General features: G+C 44.7%; 1 protein-coding gene across 3 annotated transcripts in view; it reads right to left on the reverse strand.

Moving 5' to 3' along the window:
• The window catches only part of ADCY2 (adenylate cyclase 2), a 527,505-nt gene that overhangs the window by 136,750 nt on the left and 372,935 nt on the right, over positions 1 to 17,820 (reverse strand). For all 3 annotated transcript variants that reach the window (XM_049860641.1, XM_049860650.1, XM_049860633.1), the window contains 3 exons: positions 16,289 to 16,465; positions 9,476 to 9,519; positions 6,245 to 6,325 (listed from right to left, as the gene is read on the reverse strand). In XM_049860641.1, the coding sequence (XP_049716598.1) occupies positions 6,245 to 6,325; positions 9,476 to 9,519; positions 16,289 to 16,465 (302 nt within the window). The remainder of the gene's footprint in view (positions 1 to 6,244; positions 6,326 to 9,475; positions 9,520 to 16,288; positions 16,466 to 17,820) is intronic.

A 17,820-nucleotide genomic window follows, 5' to 3' on the forward strand; every position in this document is an offset into this window, starting at 1 on the left:
ATAGCGACCCTACAGGACAGAGTAGAATTGCCCGGTAGAGTTTCCAAGGAGTGGCTGGTGGATTCGAACTGCCGACCTTTTGGTTAGCAGCCATAGCACTTAACCACTACGCCACCAGAGTTTCCAACAGAAGGCTCCTGTTATGGATTGAATTGTGTCCCCCAAAATATATGTTGTAAATCCTAACCTCTGTACTGGTGGCGCAGTGGTTAAAAGCTATGGCGAGCGACGGCTGTTCGACTCCACCGGCTGCTCCTTAGAAACCCCACGGGGTAGTTCTACCCTGTCCTACAGAATCACTATGAGTCCGAATCAGCCTGGCACGACAGGTTTTTTTTTTTTTAAAAGCAGAGACGGGGAAACCGAATGAAGGCCTGCTGGTAAAGAAAGTGAAAAGAGACACGGCCCTTCCTCCAGAGCTGACAGAAAGAGAGCTGGCACCCCGAATTCAGACTTCCGGCCTCCTAAACTGTAAGAAAATAAATTTCTGTTTGTTAGAGCCACTCATTTGTGCTAGATAACTAAGACAGCTCCTAACTCAAATTGAGGGGTGCAGGCATCCCCACATTCTCCTGGGAGTCATCTGGAATGTTACAGCGCAGCATCTCACAGCAGAGGGGATGCTGGGATAGAGGGACCACCACCCTGCAAGTGTTCACACAGCGTGAACTCAAAGGCCTCCATGGCCTCCACTGTGCACACAGGCCCAGGAGACCACCGCATTTGGGACGGTGGTCTGTGATCCAGAAATGAAGTAAGGATGCTGGTCAGGTGGCCCTCGGTGTGAAGTTCAACTCTCCCTCAGCCCTGCGGTCTGAGACCCTCTCCTTTGACTGTAGTCCATGTGTGGGTCAGCTACAACACACTCAGACATATTCAAGCACATGGACCACATATTCCCCACCACCCACCAGCTACTTGTGCCCTTGACCTCCAAGGCCAAGGTTTTCCCCTCAGAACTAGTGATATCACCTCCTTCCTACTGTATTTTATACACACACTGGGGAGGCATCACATGCTTTATTGAAATGGGAGTCCCTGGGCGGTGCCGTAATGCACCTGGCTGGTAACCGAAAGGCTGGAGGTTTGAGTCCACCCAGAGGCACCTCGGAAGAAAGGCCTGGCAATCTACTTCTGAAAAATCAGTTACTGAAAACCCTGTGGAGAGTAGGTTTATTCTGAGACACACGGAGGCGCCAGAAGTCAGAGTCAACTCAGTGGCAACTGGTTTGTTGAAATGTATCTTACAGAACAGTCTGATTCCTAAGCGACAAAACTGCTGCTGGGAATAAAGTAGGGACCAGCCTGAGCCCTGAGCACCCTCCTCCCACCATGCTGGCCCTTCTCCTCACTCCCTGGCTCCCAGGAGGAGAGGTCCTTACCTACGCAGGCTGCGACCAGGTACCTCTCCTGAACTTCTCCTGCCTCAGCCATCTCTTGCTTGGCTTGGGCAGGAGTCTGAACCTCTGCCCTGGCCCCGTCCCCTAAGTGGGGCACGGCCATCTCCTGCTTGGCTTGGGCAGGAGTCTCCGCAGGTCGACCTGTCTCAAGCCTCACCTCTCTGCCATCCTCCATGGGCCCACAGGATGGATCTGAGCTCTCGCTGGCTATCAGCTAGTCAGGCCCCAGCTCATGGCCACTTAGCACGTAATGGAACAGAGCACTGCCTGGTCCTGCGCCATCCCCATGATCGGCTGTGGGCTGGAACACTGCAACCCACAGGGCTTTCAACGTCTGAGTTCTGCGAATAGATCACCAGGCCTTTCTTCCCAGTCTTTCTTATTCTGGAAGCGCCGCTGAAACCTGTTCAGCGTCACAGCAACACATGAGCCTCCACTGACATGTGGGTGGTGGCTGCGCACACGGTGCCCTGGCCGGGGATAGAACCAGGGTCTCCTCGTGGAAGGCATCACTGCCCCACTCACTGCTGAGAACACTTGAGTAGCATCCACTTCCAGCCTACTTTGGGCTGACGTACAAATTGCTGAGCAGTGAACCTGACTGTCAGCTCTCAGCTCTCACCGGAGAGACATCTGCAGGTGTGTCTGGCTGGACCCTCAGGACCTGGAGAGGTACCCACACATTGTGCTCCCCATTGGCCTTTCCTTCTCTGTCTAGCTCTTGTTATCTTCCAGGGCTTAGCTCAGGGGTCACCTCATCCAGAAAACTCACCACTCTACAGTCCAGCTTTCATGGCTTCTCTCTGGGCTGTCATTACCACCTCTACATTGTTTTATCATTGCGTACACAGTGCGATGACTTTTATTTCCCCTTACTTAGACTCTGCCACCCGTCTGTCAGTCTGCTGTACTGTGGTGGCTTGCACGTTGCTCTGATGCTGGAAGCTATGCCACCAGCAGGATACCTCATGGTGGACAGGTTTCAGCAGAGCTTCCAGACTAAAACAGAATAGGAAGAAAAGTCCTGGAGACCTACTTCTGGAAATGAGCCAGTGGAAACCTTACGGATCACAACAGAGCACTGTCTGACTTGGCTGCTTTGGGCACGTCATCAAGAGGGATCAATTGCTGGCGGCGGACGTTGCATTGGTTGAGGCAGAGCGCCAGCCAGGGTGAGGAAGACCCTTGGTGAGATGGGTTGGCACAATAACGGAAATGATGGGCTCAGAGGTGCCAGTGGTCATGAGGACGACGCAGGACCGGGCACCGTTTAGCTCTGTTGTACAGAAGGTTGCCAAGAGTTGGAGCTGTCTTGATGGCCGCTCTCTGTCTACGCACTTGGACTATCAGGTCTCTGAGGGAAGCCTGTGCTGCCGTCTTGCAGTGCCTTCTGCTGAGCAAATGGCTGATGTCTACTCGGGCTTTACAAATGCGTGTGCAAGGAATAAACGGATGCACCGATTGGAATCTGCACATAAATAACCCTGATTTCGTGGGCAGGACAGAAGCGAAGGGTGCATCAAGCCTGCATCCCTGCTGAATCCTCAAGAGAAATGCAAACAGGAGCAGAAGGGTGTCATGTAAGGGCACAAGAAGACCAACCCACTGCTGTCGAGTCGATTCCGACTCATAGCGACCCTAAAGGACAGAGTAGAACTGCCCCATAGAGTTTCCAAGGAGTGCCTGGTGGACTTGAACTGCCAACCTTTTGGTTAGCAGCCGTAGCACTTAAGCACTATGCCTCCGGGGTTTCCAGCACAAGATGGGTCAACGAATAAGGCAGAAGCCAAGCGGACTGAAGATGATCATAAACTATATGCAAAATGGGCTCCATTTTTTAAATTCCCTTTTTGTTTTTTGAGGGCTGTATGGCATTTTTGGAGCCCCGGTGGCACAGGGGTTAAAAGCTCTGCTAACCAAAGGTCGACAGGTCAAATCCACCAGCTGCTCCTTGGAAACCCTATGGGGAAGTTCTACTCTGTCTCATAGGGTCATTTTGAGTCGGAATTGACTCAACAGCAAAAGGGTCTTCTTATGACATTTTTACTATTTGATTTCAGAAATTCGTTTGGAAAATTGTAGCATCAGCAGTTATACCAATGTTTAAGACTCCCTTTAGAATGAAACTACCTTGAAGCACAAAGGTGTTCACTAGACGTGAATCGAGATACTAAATGATACAAAGCAAACAGACAATTCCAACACAACCATGACAAAAATACAGCAAAGCAAGTGTTTGGGCTTTCAATGATGGAAACATGCTCAAGAAGGTGGGTACAAAAGTATTTTAAGAAGGTGTGTGCTTTTGTGTCCTGCATAAAGGCATGCTGAGACTGATTTATATATGTTTATTATTATTGTAATTTACTAAACTTTGTCAGGGACAGGAGGAAGATCCCTTCTTCTTCCCGTGCTGCATTGTGTTCTGCTGGATCACCGAGGACCAGCTGCCATTTCTCTGGCTGAATGACTATATCCTTCCCCTACATGATATGAAATCAAGATTTTTCCCTGGGTGTCCCAGTTATCTAGGGCTGCCATAACAAAAAATAACAAGGTGGTAAATTTCAAGAACAGAAGTTGATTTTCTAACATCTCAGGAGGCTAGAAGTCCAATTCAGGGCGTGGCTCCTAGGGGATGGCCTCCTTGTATATTCCAGCTTTTAGTAGCTACGGCAATCCTTGGTGTTCCGGGGCTTGTATCTGTCTTCGTCTTAACGCCACGTTAGGATGCAGTGTGTGTCCCAACATGGCTGTGGGTATGTGTGTGTATGTGTGTGTCTGTCTGCCTCTATTTTGCTGTTTTTATAAAACACCACTCAGACGTGATTAGGTTTAGGACCCACCATACTCTGGTATGGTCTTGCTAACATAACAAAAGAAAACCCTATCTCTAAACAGAATCACATCCACAGGTACAAGGTCCAGGACTTCAATACATATTTCTGGGGACACAATTCAATCCACAACACTAGACTTTACCTGCTGGGAGATTCCAGGTAATGGCTTGTTTCTGTATGTAGTGGCTCTAGGTTTCCACTGGGAAGGGGTACAGGCTGTTTCTTACAGTGTTCCTGGGTACCAGGCAAGGCAGAGCACCTGCCCAGGCCCCTGCTGGTGGGACCCCAGGACTCTATGACAGGTGGGAAGGCAGGAGAATGACCTCCAGGCAGGTGTTAATATGATGTGCCAGGATATCTGCACTGCAACTTTGGCCGACCAAGAGACCCAATTGCAGAGATACATATGCACATGCACACACACACAACACACACAACACACACGTGCACATATACCAGACACATACACGTACCACACACACACCACACACACACACTCTACACACACCACATACATCTCCATATATGCATACACTCATACGATTCTTTTAAAAGCCCTGTAAATTTTCTAAAAACAAATACCTTCAAGGAACAATCTAGAACAGGCGTGCATTTTGTAATGCCACATACTAACGGAGACTCTTTAACCTAATTTTGCAGCCCTGGTGGCACAATGATTAAGTGCTATGGCTGTTAACCAAAAGGGCAACAGTTTGAATCCACCAGCTGCTCTTTGGAAACCCTATGGGGGAAGTTCTACTCTGTTCTATTGGGTTGCTATGAGAAGCAAATTGTTTTAGATGGAAACCATTTATACTTTCTATGAGTCAGCTTTCTGTATGAAAATTAAATAGTTAGGTTTTCTTAAGGGTGGAAACTTGCCCATGAAGGGTTTTCATATGGGCCTACTGGGGCTTCTGCTACAATTCAATTCAGCAAATGTGTGCTGAGTGTCTCGTGTGCCCTCTGCCTTCAGGGCTCAGCTAGGATGCACACATCTCAGAGGTGTATGGCTGGTGAGTACGACCATCCTTCTTTATACTTTTGCGCCCACATCTCCTGAGCTATTTAAGGAGCTTTGGTGGCACAAAGGTTAAATGCTTGTCTACTAACACAAAGGTTGGTGGATCGAACCCACCCAGCGGCACCATGAGAGAAAAACCTGGCAATCTGTTCTCGTAAAGATTTAAAAAAAGATAAAGAAAAAAACTGTTGCTGATGAGTCAATCCTGACTCGTGGCGACCCTATAGGACAGAGTAGAACTGCCTCCTAGGGTTTCCAAGGGGCAGCTGGTGGATTCAAACTGCTGACCTTTTGGTTTGCAGCCATACCTCTTCACCACTGCACCACCAGGGCTCCCCTGTAACAATTACTGCCTAGAAAAGCCTATGGGGCAGTTCTACACTGTCACATGGGGTCGCTATGAGTCGGAATCAACTAGGTGGCACACAACAACAAATGGCACTTTTAAAAACCACAAAAGCAGCTCTTCACCTCACCGACTGAATGATATTTAGCTCCCCAAGAGTCATCCTCTTTCCGTTGCCCTAGGTGAATTCAGACTCTCATGCTAAAGACCCTCTTCCAGGGTTTAGAAGGTGGATATTGTCACACTCTCTGACTTTGCAGGGAATAGATGGATGATGTCACACAGTACAACTTAGAGAGTTTTGCCTAGAGAATTCCCACTGAGCTTTGAAAATACCACTTGATGATCACAGTATCCATAATGTTTCTCTCTGTATCTCATTCGCTTATCAGTGTCTTACTTGGAGAATACATTTTGCAGAAAGGAACTAGAAATTTTTAAAAAAGATGAAATGCTATTAACAGGACTTATTATTAAGGACAATGGCAGTGAAATGAATGAATTATCTCAGGCAACCTGATTTTGCCATGTAAGTATTATGGAGCTTGCTGTGAAATATTTTTGGAAAATATGACATTTTCAAATAGGTTTGAAATAAGAGATGAACGTTAATTTGAGATTTAAAAGTACTCACTTCTGAGCATTGATTCCGTCAATGGCTTGGATCATCCTTTCATTCAATTCTTCTTCAAATCTTTTCTTTTGTGACTTGGTTCTATAAAAAATGAAATATTATGGGTAAGAATATTATTGCTAAAGTAAATACTAAGGCTATTTCTCAATGATGCCAAAATCTCTTTAATCCTGCTAATAAAGTAAAAAAAAGAAAAAGAAAATGACAGTTTATGAGGAAGCTTTTCTCTATGAACGTGCAGCTACTCTGTGTATTGAGTAAATCGATGAGTAAATTGCCAACTAAAAGGTCAGCAGTTTGAATACACCCACCAGCTGCTCCTTGGAAACCTACAAGGCAGTTCTACTCTGTCCTACAGGGTCACTATAAGTTGGAATCGACCCGACAGCAATGGATTTTCAGTGTTTTTATCACAGAAAATCCCACTTATCTGCACTGATCACTCACTTGACTCAGCAGCAGATAATCTCAGCCATAACATAAGATACTTTATAAATAAGTTATATCAAAATAATAACAAGAGTTCCTCACAGTTCATTTGACAATTGACATGAGAACAATGTCAATGAGAAAATCAAAAATACAACCTATTTTTAAAAGTTAAATATCTACTGCAAAGCTCATGTATCTCCCTGCAGTTTGCCTAACCATGCCTGTGACTAGAGCCCAGTGTTGGCAAAGATTCCAAGTCAACTGTGGAATGAGCACTTTACTTCTCTGCGTTCTGGCTGGTTAAGTTATGAATTGAACAAGGCTGCTAATCTGGAATGAAGATACCATTCTCTGAGTTCGGAATTGCTTGTAGATATCCACAGACAGCAATCACACTGAATATGCAATGTCACATTAACCTGCAGCCAAAGCTCACAGGATCATTACTGATGAGATGGACAGGCTTTCCAGTTCCATCATCCCACCTTGATGGGTTGGTGCCTTCTTCAGACACGCCAAGGGCAGTGTTGGTTCAGAAAAAACAGAATGGTATTAAGTGATCTACTCACAGGTATCAAGCCAACTGAATTAAAGAGTTTAGCATGCCAAATTATAAACTTTTTCAAGAGGTGAATTTTGTTTTTTGTCCTCCTTCTTAAAAAAAGCAAGGGACCATGTAAGTCATGTAGGCTGGCTCGCACATTCTCACTTTATAGTTGGGAAGCTGGGATCCTCACAAGTGGCGTGATGTGCAACCACAGACCTTTCGCGGTATTTTATCAGCTCCGAGTCTAGACTTCAAGCTTCCTGACTTCAATTTTGCTACTTTCCATTTTGCAAAGTGTTGAAACGCCTAGGAGTGAGCAATGGATTTAAACATGTTGGCGGTCATGAGGATGATGGACTGCTGCTCATAAGGTCGCTATGAGTTGGAGTGACTCGACAGCTGCTATCTGTCCATCTCAGGAGGGCATGGTGTAGGTACCTTGGGGTACACAGGAAATGTAATTCTTCCCTGCCTTGCTCAGGGCTAACAGTGGCCTCACCTTGCTGAGTCTGTTTTGAGGATTAGCTTAGAGAATGCTGGGCTAGTGCTCAATACAGCAATGCCAGCTATCCCTACACATTATTTATATTTGGTAGTTATCTGGACAATTCATGACACTCCTCAGTTCCCATAATTTTATGATATGATCTCTGCTGTGGAGGTGACAGAACACCCTCAGGGGCTATTAAACTGCCCACCAGGAATTCTTGGTTTGCTACCAGGACTTTGTCCCTCTTATACTCTGCTGTCTGATTTTCTGTCCTTGTCCTGCTGTGGCACCTACCATCTGACCCCCTTTTTGCTCCTTGCCCTAAGCCCCTGTTTCCAATTTCACTCCATAGTACCACCACCATGAGTAGCCATTATATCTAAGGAGCACGGGAGAGGCGGCCCACCTTTTCAGTGAATGCTTCAGGATCCTGTAAGGCCAACTTATGGCCAAGCTGGAGGCTCAGAGAGGGTTTATGATCTCATTGGTATTATAGGGCCACGAAGTGTCACCTGGAATCCTGGGTGGGTCTGACTTAAAAGCAGTGTTCTCTCCCCGAGACCATGAGGTCAACAAGGATTAACACTCTCAGAGGTAGGTGGGGTAAACAAAGATGGTGGTGGGTGTGATGAATTGAATTATTTTCCCCAAAATATCTGTCAACTTGGCTAGGTCATGATTCCCTTGTATGTCTGTATGTTTGTCTACCATTTTATCTTCTGATGTGATTTCCCTATATGTTGTAAATCCTATCACTATGATGTAATAAGACGGATTAGCGACAATTACACTGATGAGGTCTACAACATTAGGTAGTGTCTTATACCAATCTCTTCTGAGATATAAAGAGAGTAGCGAGCAGAGAGACATGGACACATCATACCACCAAGAAAGCAGCACTGGGAGCAGAACGCATCCGTTGGACCTGAGGTTCCTGCGCTGAGATGCTCCCAGACCAAGGAAGACTGATGACAAGGACCTTCCTCTAGAGCCGACAAAGAGAGAAAGCCTTCCCCCGGACCTGGTGCCCTGAATTTGAACTTCTGGCCTACTGGACTGTGAGAGAATAAACTTCTCTTTGTTAAAGCCATCTACTTGTGGTATTTCTGTTATAGCAGCACTAGATGACCAAGACAGCAGGGCAGGAGAGCAGTGAGGAAGGTAGGCTTTGAAGTCACTATAGAAAGGCTGGGTTTATCTTGAATTTGGAGTCTCTGGATATTGGAAACAGTTGACACGGTTGGCTGTTAACCATAAAGTTGGAGGTTCAAGTTCACCCAGAGGCTCCTTGGAAGACAGTCCTGGTGATCTACTTCCAGAAAGTCTGCCAATGAAAGCCTACAGAGTGCCTTCTACCCTGATACACGCGGGGTTGCCGTGAGCTGGAGTCAGCTGCATGGCAATTGTTTTTTACTGTGCTTTTATCTCTAGAATTCAACATAAGAAAATAAAATTTTAAGCAACATATTCATTTTAAGAAAATGCAGTTTTTTCCTACACATTAATATTAAGAAAAGTCATTTTAAGGAAACAACACAAAGTTCTGAAGTGTTCACCAGGTGGTGTTCTCCTTTTCCCTCTCAGTTCGAACGACGCCACACGAATCATCCTATTTTTAGAAGCTGAAAGCAATTTAATGAGGCCTTTCACAAGTCGTCGCTTTTAGAAGTAGCCTTCAAAATTACTATAATTGATGATAATTACTTTCAGAAATAAACTAAAATAGGCCTTTAAAAAGGAGGTGGCAGAAGATAGACCGTACCTTAAAGTGCGATTCTGAAAATTATGCCGGCCCATTGGTACATCCTATCGAAAAAAGAAAAGTTATTAGTTGCCGAAAACATATTTCAAGAAGAATTTTGCAATAGTAACAAGGTATAATATTTCTTCTTTTATCGTGAAAAACATCTTTTTTATTGTGGTAGAATATATACGGGAAACCCTGGTGGCATAGTGGTTAAGTGCTATGGCTGCTAACCAAAGGGTCGGCAGTTCGAATCCGCCAGGTGCTCCTTGGAAACTCTACAGGGCAGTTCTACTCTGTCCTGTAGGGTCGCTGTGATAGGAATCGACTTGATGGCACTGGGCACTGGGTTCAGAATACATATAACATAAAATTTGCCATTTTAATCATTTTTAAGTGGACAACCCAGTGGTATTAATTACATTCACCATCACTACCATCTATTTCCAAAGGACTGTATCTTTTAGGGAACAAATGATTACCTACATAGAGAAAAAAAGCTTAATCATAAATGTGAAACAAGGTTAAACATGCCGTGTATATTAGAAATGTCAGTGCTATCTATAAACCCTGGGCGTTGAAGGCGTAGAGACTGTGGTCTGGATTTTTACAATTTACATGCTGACATTTACAGATATGATTTCTGACGTTGGCCTGCAGAGGACTTGGGTTCAAGTTATTGTAAGCTACTTAAGATCATGTCAAAATGTAGTTTGGCAGCAGACAAAAATATTAAAAAGGTTTTAAACCACAAACATAAGCATGAAACCTATAGCCAATCTTTAGCATTCAACTGGGCTGCTAAGAAATGGTACCCATCAGCTAAGTAATGCAAAATTATGAATTACTGGGAAAAAGAAGAGATCAATAAATGAGTGTAATATTCCTGAGACAGGAATGGCAGAAGGTGCTGGTCAGGGCTAACAGGTGGTGCTGAGGGGGGACCCACTGTCAAATGTTCAATACACTTAAAAATTATAAGATTCACTGTAATACATTTTTGGTGAAAATGAAAATAAAATCAGAACTAAGGGACTCCCAAAAAAATTTTGTTTGAAATATGGATCTCCAAGGTTAAATGAGAAAATATATTTAGCCTAGGGCAGGTTAAGGTTTTTTTTTTTTTTAATAATTGAACTCCAAGCTTTATTATATAAAGTATAATAATCCATTATTCATTAGCACTATCAATGTTGAATCAAGGAATAGTGGATCTCTGCAAGGGGGATAAGATAAAAGAAATGAGTTTCTTGCAATGGCAGTCATTTGACCTTGGAAGGTATCCACAAGAATGACGATGGTTTCTTCCTGAAAGTGAACAAGAGATGAGGCAAAGTAACAGTGTGGTATGGGGTTCATGGGCTAACCAAAGCCTTGGGCTTTCCTTAAGATATTGTAGATTGCTTCTAAAGCTGTCCCTATGCATGCACCCATGGCTGGAGAGACCAGCAAGGTAAGAAAGTTGAGTTCACTTAAGAGGTCCTCTATATTCGTAACTGGAGGACCTGAAGCCCAAAGCACTAGACAGTTACAACTGTATACTGTGAGACATCTCCATCAAAACATAACAACAGATGAAGTCACATTGAAATTATACCTACTGCCTCATGCTCAGATAATAATGGAGATTGTTGTTGTTGTTAGATACCATAGAGTTTTCTAGGCTGTAATCTTTATGGGAGCAGAACACCAGGTCTTTCTCCCTAGGAGAAGCTGGGTGGGTTTGGACCGCCAACCTTTCTGCTAACAGCTGAGTGCTTAACCATTGCGCCACCAGGGGTCCCTTTTAAGGGAGATTACCACTGCCATCGAGTTGATTCTGACTCATTGCAATCCTACAGGACAGATCAGAACTGCCCCATAGTGTTTCCAACGATGTAATCTCATGAAAGCAGACTGCCACATCTTTCTGCCTCGGAGTGGCTGGTGGATTCGAACCACTGACCTTTTGCTTAGCAGCCAAGTGCTTAACCACGGCACCGCTAAGGCTTCTTGTAAGAAAGATTCCAAAAAACCCATCGCCGTTGAGTCAATTCTGGTTCACAGTGACCCTATAAGACAGAGTAGAACTGTTCCATAGGGTTTCCAAGGGCTATAAATCTTTCCAGAAGCAGATTGCCAGCTTCTTTCTCCAGTGGAGCTGCTGGTGGGTTCTAACCACTGACCCTTCGGTTAGTGGCTGAGTGCTTTCAGCGCTGTGCCACCAGGGCTTCCTTGACAACAATAACACACGTGGAAAAGTGGGTAAGCTGTTTTCATCACAGATATACATAAGAAACAGTTCAGGACATCACTTTCAAATACTAACACATGATTCTTATTTCTTAAAAAACCAACCAAGCAACTACCCAACCAACCAACCATTGTGGGAGTATTATAAACCTCAATGAGATGCAGCTATAAGCCACTAGCATTAATAGTAAATGCAGCATTGAGGCAAAATTACCCAAAGTATTTTTTATCCAAGTCCTAGGAGGGTTCCTCTAAGAGGCATCTAAGTGCCAGAGCGCCCAGGCCCCTCCTTGGATCTGCTCTTGTCCAGATGAAATCCTCAAGTGCCACGACTCCGAATGTCCTCTTCCATTGAATGCCTCTCACATCCCTGTCTCCAGCTTGGGCCTGTCCCCTGAGCTAGAGTATCCAGCTGCCTATTTGCTGGCTGCACTTGGGTGTCTCAAAGGCTTACTGATTTTAACATGCCTTTTAGCAAAGGCTTGATTTTTCCACCTTCAGCATTTGTCATCAGAGTGAGTGGCACTGCCTTTCTGTCAGAGGTGCAGCTGCAAGACTGTGGAGTCATCTTTGATCCTGGCTTTCACGTGCGCCCTCTTACCACCAAGTCCAATTTGCCCTACTTTCCAAATTAGATGCTGAATTTGCTTCTCACTGTTCCCCCTGCTGAAATTTTAGCATAAGATGGCATCATTCTCACTTGGAGATAGCCTCCTAATTTGTCTACTACCTCCACTTTCGCCCCATTTTTCGAAAGCATAAATTGTACCACATCCGTCCCTTGCTTATGATCCTCCAATGTCTTCCCATGACTCTTATCATGAAATAGGGACCCTTTACCTCAGCCTACCTCTCCTGATACCTCCTTACTTGATCTTGTGCCATTCTGCTCATTGTTCATGACGTGGTGGCCACACCAGCCATGGCTCTGCTCCTTCTCCGAGATGTCCTCAGCCCTCCAGCCAGAGTGGCCACCCCACTCACTCTCAACACCACTAGGCAGCAACCAAAATGATCTTTTTGTTTATTTGTTTTCCTACTAATGGTCTGTCTTTCACATTATAATGCAAGCCCCTGTATAGGGCTTGTTCTGGCTGTTCCACTTGTCGACTTTCTGAAGGATCACGACTTTTTGTCAGATTACATTTCTTTTCTTAGTTAAGAAAGGAGCGAAGGAAATAGAGAAGAGAAACATAAGTAAGCGAGAACAAGAACACTGGTCCTTGCCAGTTGGGGGCACAGTTGTTGGAGGCTGGGAGCTGTGGGGCACAGGGTCCCTGTGGGGTTTGCCGTGTGCTCTTTTTTTTTTTACATTTATATACTGACGTATATCATCGGCATATTAATAGTATCTTCTCATGTTTTTGGTGAAAGCTTACAAAGAAAATTAGGTTCCCATTTGACAGTTTCTGCACGAATTGTTCAGTGGTATTAGTTACATTTTTCAGTGTCCACATTCCTTTTAATTGCGTTCTGGTTGCTCTGTTCCCAGTACTGTAGTTTCCCTGGCCCCCTTATCTTCTCACCTTTACTTTAGAGTGATTGTTGGCCTTTTGGTCTCATATAGCTGGTTTTTTTACTGGAGCACCATACTCATGGGTAATATCCTTTGTGCCATTCTGTTACTTCATTAAAAGTGACCTCAGGAGTAGTTTTGGTTCAAGGTTTAAAGAGTATCTTAGGGCGATAGTCTCAGGGAGTCCTCCAGTCTCAACTAGTCCAGTAAGTCTAGACTTTTTAAAAAATTTGAGTTTTGTTTTGCATGCCGTGTGTTCTTGTTGTTATTATTGGCTGCCTTCAGGCCTTTTTTTTTTTTTTTTCAGGCCTGCCCCTGAGTCACAGTGACCGCATGCACAATGGAAGGAAATACTGCCCAGTCCTGCGCCACCCCCACGATTCATTGTAGCTTGGACCCTTGTGGTCCACAGGGTTTTCACTGGCTGATTTTTGGAAGCAGATTGCAAGGTCTTTCTTCCTAGTCTGTCTTAGTCTAGGAGCTCCACTGAGACTTGTTCGGCCTCATAGCAACATGCAAGCCTCCACTGAGGAATGGGTGGTGGCATGGCCTTCTCCTGGGTGCATCCAAGGTTAGACTCGCCTGTGACCCACAAGAGGGGCTGTGAGGAGCCCTGGTGGCCTCAGAGCTCCCTCCATACCTGGGCAGTGCTAAGTGTGCTAATAAATGTCACTAAAGCTTTTCCTTTCCAAAGCATCACTTCCTTCCCTGTCATGGCTACACAACGACGGAGCAACTTGATAAACACAACCAGGCGTGACCTTCAGGTGCCCCAGAACACATCTTTCTGCTCAAGTCAGTGGGAGCTCCGTCTCCCCTGTGCTGATGACAAACGTCAAAGAGGCCAACGGCCCCACCTTCTAATCACTGCCAGAAAGAGTACCTCAATTCAGCCATGCCAAAACAGGAACCGTGGACTTGGCTTTGTAGTTGTTGTTGGTTTTATTGTGGTTATATGTATTATCTATATATCATATCGACTTGATGGCAGCGGGATTTTTTTTTTAATATATCATAAAATTTGCCCTTTTAATCATTAATTGTATAATTAAGTACACAATTCAGTGACATTAATTACATCCACCATGTTGTACAACCATCACCTCTCTTTCTATCCATAGTGACACTTTAATGCTGAGCTCTTGGCTTTTCTGAGCGTGCTGGAGGACTCAGGAAATGAGGAACTCACTGTACTGCTGGTGGCACAACAGTTAAGCACTTGACTGCTAATTGAAAGGTTGGCAGTTTGAACCCACCAGTGGCTCCATGGGAGAAAGACCTGGCGATCTGTTGCCATAAAAATTATAGCCTAGAAAACCCCATGGGTCAGTTTACTCTGTCTCATAGGGTAGCCTTGAGTCGGGATCAACTTGATGGTACCCACTGTTCTGTACATCTGGTCAAACCCTTCTGTAATTTACTAACAGAACAAATTCAGTTTCCTGACGGCCCAGCGTGTCTCTTTTCAGCCACCAATGAGAACTAGGTCACGTTACATTTTCTTTTGTCCCTCAACTGCATGCCTAATACAGTTAACTCCATTAAATGTGAATTTACACTTGGAGAGAGTCTCAAAATCTAACAATACGATTGGGATTGTTCTAGGTGCTTAGATAAAAGGGCTTTTCTTTCCTCCTACGTGTCTATGGATTCACACTTACCAACGATTGTGAAGATGGCACAGGACCAAGCAATATTTGGTTCTGTTGTACATATAGGTTGGCGTGAGTTGGCGCCAACTTGACGGCAGCTAACAACAGCATGTGTCTTCCTATTTTCTGTCTCCATTTCAGTGATCTTATGGCACATGTCCCTGTGGTAAGGTGCTTAAGTGTTTTATTTTATGTTGAAGTAGAGTCATGTAAGAGAGAGACAACAGTAAAAGAAGGCACAGGGCCTGAATTTGCATTACAAAGACCCAGTCTTGATGGTGCCTCTCAAACTCCAAGGGTACCATATGTTTATATGTCTTTTTATTAAGATTTTCAAGGCTTTCGACTTCATGGCAGCAAAAAAAAGAGAATAAAAAAATTTCAACTGTATTCAGTAGCCATTTTCAGTCGTATGGAATGCTGTGTTGGTTTATCAATTTATAATGCAAAATCATTCTAGGCTGAAACCCTCAGGGGTGCAGGCTTGATGCTCACTAATATCCCAACAGCTGTGTGGAAAAAAAAAAAAAAAAAAGACAGACACCTAATTTCGACTTCAAGGGGATTCTCTTATCCATGAACCCAAACTGCAAAAGTCTTCACTTGTTTTTTTTTTTTTTACCAAGAGCTGTTCTGCGACATTCTAAATTTGTCTTTCCTGGCCCAAAAGTGGTAGTCAATAACAAAGCCATTCATTACTCGTGATTTAATGGAAAAGACTGCATTTCCTTAATTTTAATTTTAAGAGGTCTCATAGTTACAAGTGGGTAAAGGGTCAGATTTTCAGGGATTGCTTTTTAAATGCTAAATCAGAAACCAGTAAGTACTTTGTGTCCATGGACGCTTGTATTCATTCATTAAGCAAAAAGTTATCTGAGCTTCTGTGAAATCTCCAGTCCTTGGGAGCATTTTTCTTCATGGGGGGAGACTTGAGCTCCCCCGGTTTCCAAATTGCTTATTAAATCATGAAACAATAAAATATTACATTATTGTTTTGAGCTAATTTGAAAGTTTATTTTTTTAAACAATTGTAACTGGCCTACTTTGAGCCACTAATTTTTAGAGACAATACAATCTCCCTGCATGCATACAGAATGCACTCAGAATAAAACTTATGTCTCAATTTCTTTGTGTTTTGATTGTTTTTAACAGGCTCTCTGAGAAGGAGATGGTGAGCGTGGTCCTCTGGCATGGGATCGGCAGCCTCTGCTTTGGGGATCAGCTGTCCTCTAGTGCTGGGGCTGTTGGGGTGCATGGAGGGACCTACCGTGGTGCTGTTGGGGTACATGGAGGGACCTACCGTGGCGCTGTGGGGCAGCACAGAAGGACCTACCGTGGTGTTGTGGGGTGGCATGGAGGGACCTGTTGTGGTGCTGTGGGGTGGCATGGAGGGACCTGTTGTGGTGCTGTGGGGTGCACGGAGGGACCTACCGTGGTGCTGATCTTGCCGTTCTCGGTGGTCATGCTGTCCCTGTGGTGCAGGTGTGCGAAGGGCTTGGCTGCTCCCCAGGACTCCAAGTACCGGGTCATGCGCACAGATGCCCTCATCTTGGCTCCGTCCAGGGTGTGGCGGGGCCGGAAGAGGTGCTGGGGGCTCCGCCGTTCTCCCTGTGGGAAGAAACAACGATGACACCAGGTGGGCCACAGGTGCACCTGCAGCCCTTCTTCTAGTAGATGCGTGCCCATACCCAGCCCTCGGAGACATTCCACTCGGCTACGCTGATTCCTTTAAGATCACTGCGTTTGTTCTTTTGGCTTCTGCCCTCATGCCTTCAGAACTGTTGGGGCCAAGCTGTTTGAATGGGTAATTCTTCCAGAGAAAAAAACTTACTCTAATTAAAACTTAGGAAAGACTACAGCCATTTTAATGAGCGGTTTCATAAATTAGAGTCTTAAACAGAATATGCTGATCCATTTTACTTTTTCTTGATGGCTGTGTTTTCCTAACGCGAGTATTGTAGGGATTGGGGGCTGTTTCTCTCATGGTGCGTAGTGTCACGTATGGGCGCTTTGGTGTTCTCTGCCTAAACACGACGTCCTTTGTACAGGTTTTCTGGGCCTCTTTTCCTTGCTGTTCTTCCTGCTGGGATGCATGTACGCCCAGGTCAATTATCGAGTTAGCTGGATGTTTAACTCCCCCTGGATGGGGTCTCAGGGGCACTACCATAAGGACAAGCCCATGAACTTGATCCTACTGATTTTATGATTTGGGTTTTGACTGCTCAGAGGACTTTCTGGCTATATTTGCAGTACTTACTAGCTGTGTGATCCTGAGAAATTTATACAACCTCTCTGAGCTTCAGAGTCTTAATCTGTAAATAGGGATGATGTCCACTTGGCAGGGATTTGGGAAGGGTTAAAAGAGATGGGGGCTCTACCTACCCCTGCTCTGGTCTGATTCCTGGTGCAGACACAGTGAGAGAGAGCTCACTGACACTATGACTGGCTCAGTGTCTGCCAGGTAACAGAGGTTCTTACTGTACAGAAGTTAAATACGTCTGCACACACACACATGCACAAATATGTGAGAGTTATTTATCTTCTAAAATTTTCTTCTGTGGCCCTTTTTTTTAAATGTTCACCCTACGTCATCTCATTAGGTTATTATCTCCTGAGGGCTTGGTCAAAATAGACCTTTCTCTTTATATAGTGTCCCACCTGCCGGGTACTCAAGGCTGGGCACATTACGAGACTTTCTGAAGCATCATTGACTGACATAAACACATGGCGACTCAACACCAAGAACGCACACTGATCAACACCTTCATTGTACAGACAAATGGCTCAGTCCAAATGTTTCTTTAATGAATATTTAAATTCATGTCTAGAGGCTTTTTTTTTGCCATAATGGAACCACCACGTGCATTTAGTGTTATTTTAGAGGCAAAAACTAGCAAAGAATTACATTGATTCTTTATTAAAAACACTTAACCATATAAGTAATCTGCCCCTCCTCTCCCAGA

This window comes from Elephas maximus, chromosome 2, assembly GCF_024166365.1.
Source record: "Elephas maximus indicus isolate mEleMax1 chromosome 2, mEleMax1 primary haplotype, whole genome shotgun sequence".
Classification (NCBI taxonomy): domain Eukaryota; kingdom Metazoa; phylum Chordata; class Mammalia; order Proboscidea; family Elephantidae; genus Elephas; species Elephas maximus.